Source organism: Miscanthus floridulus, chromosome 10 (genome assembly GCF_019320115.1).
Source record: "Miscanthus floridulus cultivar M001 chromosome 10, ASM1932011v1, whole genome shotgun sequence".
In the NCBI taxonomy this organism is placed as follows: domain Eukaryota; kingdom Viridiplantae; phylum Streptophyta; class Magnoliopsida; order Poales; family Poaceae; genus Miscanthus; species Miscanthus floridulus.
This window is the reverse complement of record NC_089589.1, coordinates 3,046,999-3,049,493: the sequence shown is the minus strand read 5'-3', so window position 1 is coordinate 3,049,493 and position 2,495 is coordinate 3,046,999. Positions and strand designations below refer to the sequence as shown.

General features: G+C 48.5%; 1 protein-coding gene across 1 annotated transcript; it reads right to left on the bottom strand.

The window, feature by feature from the left end:
* Window positions 1-235: 235 nt before the first annotated feature.
* LOC136487505 (NAC domain-containing protein 45-like) lies at window positions 236-2,054 on the bottom strand. The gene is made up of 3 exons (XM_066484625.1): window positions 1,742-2,054; window positions 1,341-1,630; window positions 236-1,194 (listed from the first exon to the last, which is right to left on the bottom strand). The coding sequence occupies exons 1-3, from the start codon at window positions 1,926-1,928 to the stop codon at window positions 526-528; spliced, it is 1,146 nt and encodes a 381-aa protein (XP_066340722.1). The 5' UTR covers window positions 1,929-2,054; the 3' UTR covers window positions 236-525.
* Between the last annotated feature and the right edge of the window lie 441 nt (window positions 2,055-2,495).

The window sequence follows — 2,495 nt, the reverse complement described above, 5'->3', positions numbered from 1 at the left end:
AGTGTTGGTTTTCTTGATGGATGGATTTAAGATCTAATGGCTACTACTCATCGTCTGATCAGGTATCTGAGAAATAGCAGCTCCATTCTTTGGGAGGCACCAAAAATTACAGGTAGCTAGGATTTTGATATATACACAAAGGCACCGAAAAGCTAAGGTACCTTATGTACCTTCCAAGAACTAGAAAAACAATTGAGCCGTGCAGTATACCACGTAATATATAAGTGGTTTAAAAAAAGATATATAAGTGTGTTCTTCCGATCCACAATTTTGGTTTAGTACAAAAGACATGTAACATATGTATCCGGCAATGATATCAAAACTATATATAGCAAGTTCCAAACTATGTGTCACGTATAAAAGTATATATATGAGCACCAACTAATAACAAGGAATAAATCCTCACCAACTAACGGAATCACTGTTACGCATCGTCCTCTCGCTACCAGACTAATAATGAATCAAGCAACCAACAAAACTGCCACACAACTACTAACACAATCCATCACTAAATTTTCAGCAGCATTACTTGCTTGTATGGTAACCTGCAGCATAATTTCCCCCGTAGTTCCCAGCAAGCCTCTGCTGCAGCAGAACATTCTGGGAATTATGTTGCGCAATTCGGCCGGCCGCCGCCACCGACGAACTCGGCAAACCAGCGGCGAAGTTCGGAGAGGTTACGCCGCCGCCGCCTAGAGCTTTCGCCACCATTGCCTGGTGGTGCAAGCTGTAGTTCGTCCCCATTGCTTGTTGGTCTGGCGCATGGCGAAGCATGTTCCAGGAGGAGCTGTCGTTGTTGTTCGTTGCAGTTGCTGCTGAGTTGGCCACGGCCGCCGCGTGCTGTGAGTTGCTGGCGTCAGTCGGCAGGCCGACGAAGCAAGTACTCGTAGTCGTCGTCAATCCAGCGTTGGCGGTGGTGGTGGTGGTGTGAACAGGATACAAGTCCGCGTTGTACGGCGGCGCTGCGGCGCTGATGGTCGTCGTCGTGCTAGGGGGCAAAGGCAAGCTGGAGTTGAAGTAGCTGAAGTAATCCAGCAAGGAGTCAACGAGGAACTCGTCGCCTTCAACGGCCTCGACGGAACTGACGTTGGGCGTTCCGGCGGAGGAGTAGTTCTCCTCGCCGGCGGCGGCCTTCTTCGTACTGCTGCCCTCTTCGCCCCCTTTGTGGTGCACCTTGCACACGGCCCATTCATCCTGAACAAGCAAATTAATTAAGGAGAAAAATTAAGGAAAATTGAGTTGCTAGCGCTTGACTAAACTGCAAAAGGCACGATTTTTCAACACGCGACCAAGAAGTTGTGTTGTTGAAGTAGCAGTAGAACTGAACCACACGTTACTACCTTGGGATTGAAGCGTAGGGAGTCGTTGGTGTGCCTGGACTTGCCCTCAAGGCGGAACTCGTGCATCACCCAGTTGGTCTTGGTGCCCCGCGGAGCCCTGCCCATGTAGAACACCAGCGTCTTCTTCATCCCCACCAGCTCACGGTCAGGCTGCTTGAAGATCTCCCTGTCCTTGCCCGTGGCCTTCCAGTAGCCCTCCTTGGTGGCGCGGTTCGTGCGCGTGCCCGTCGGGTATTTCATGTCCTTGTGGCAGAAAAAGTACCACTCCTTCTCACCCATCTTCGCCTTGCCTAACAAGTGGCAACATAAATGGGGAAAAACATAGAAACATTACATATAGCTCAAAATTATCTATCTAAAAGAAAAAACAAATGAAATCAGTATATATGTATGTAGCTTACTTGGGAGATCCCATGGCTCGCACTTGTTGAGATCCACCTCCCCGATGGCGTGCGGCGCGAAGCTAGGGTTCAAGAACTTCTGCAGGAGGTAGCTGGTGATGACCTCTTCATCTGTGGGATGGAACCTGAAGCCAGGAGGCAGGAACAGGTCGACTCCATGCTCTGATTTAACACTACGCTCCACCATGGCCGATCTCTTGAAGCACTGCTACGGACCACTGCTGCCTGACTAGGGGGGAAAAAAGCAGCAGAGACAGAGAGAGAGCTAAGCTTTCTAGAGGAGGAGGAGGAAGCTTGTGGGCACAAGAAAGGTGGACGGAATCAATAGAAAGGGAGAAAGAGAGGAGGAAGCCAAGTTTTATAGTGCTGTGGTGGCCGAGACCTGATCCTTGCTCTGGAAGAGGCCTGCCTCCTATGGCTTGCCTAGGAAGGAAAGTCTTCACACGGTTTTGATTAATTAGGACAAATAAATATACTATTAGTGAGCTAGGTCTAGTTAACTGCGTATCAATTGGCTAGGTCTAGTTAATTAAGCCATCATGCGTGGCCATGGGATCAGAATTAAGATGTGTCAATGTGTCATCAGATAGATAGTATATATGGTGATTTAGTTTATCGCCCTGTTCGCTTGAACTTATCAGCCGTACCGTTTTAGCGAAATAACAGTGTTTTTCTCTCACAACAAATCAGCGTCAGCATCAGCATAAGCCTTTTTCCAGCCAGATGAACAGGGCCTATAGCTTTTACAGATTTG

Excerpts from the sequence above, each read along its gene's own strand:
- LOC136487505 (XM_066484625.1), bottom strand. The coding sequence starts at position 1,928 with ATGGTGGAGCGTAGTGTTAAATCAGAGCATGGAGTCGACCTGTTCCTG. Across the intron at positions 1,631-1,741 it reads CGAGCCATGGGATCTCCCAA|GCAAGGCGAAGATGGGTGAG; the intron begins GTAAGCTACATA and ends GCCACTTGTTAG. Across the intron at positions 1,195-1,340 it reads CCCTACGCTTCAATCCCAAG|GATGAATGGGCCGTGTGCAA; the intron begins GTAGTAACGTGT and ends TTGCTTGTTCAG.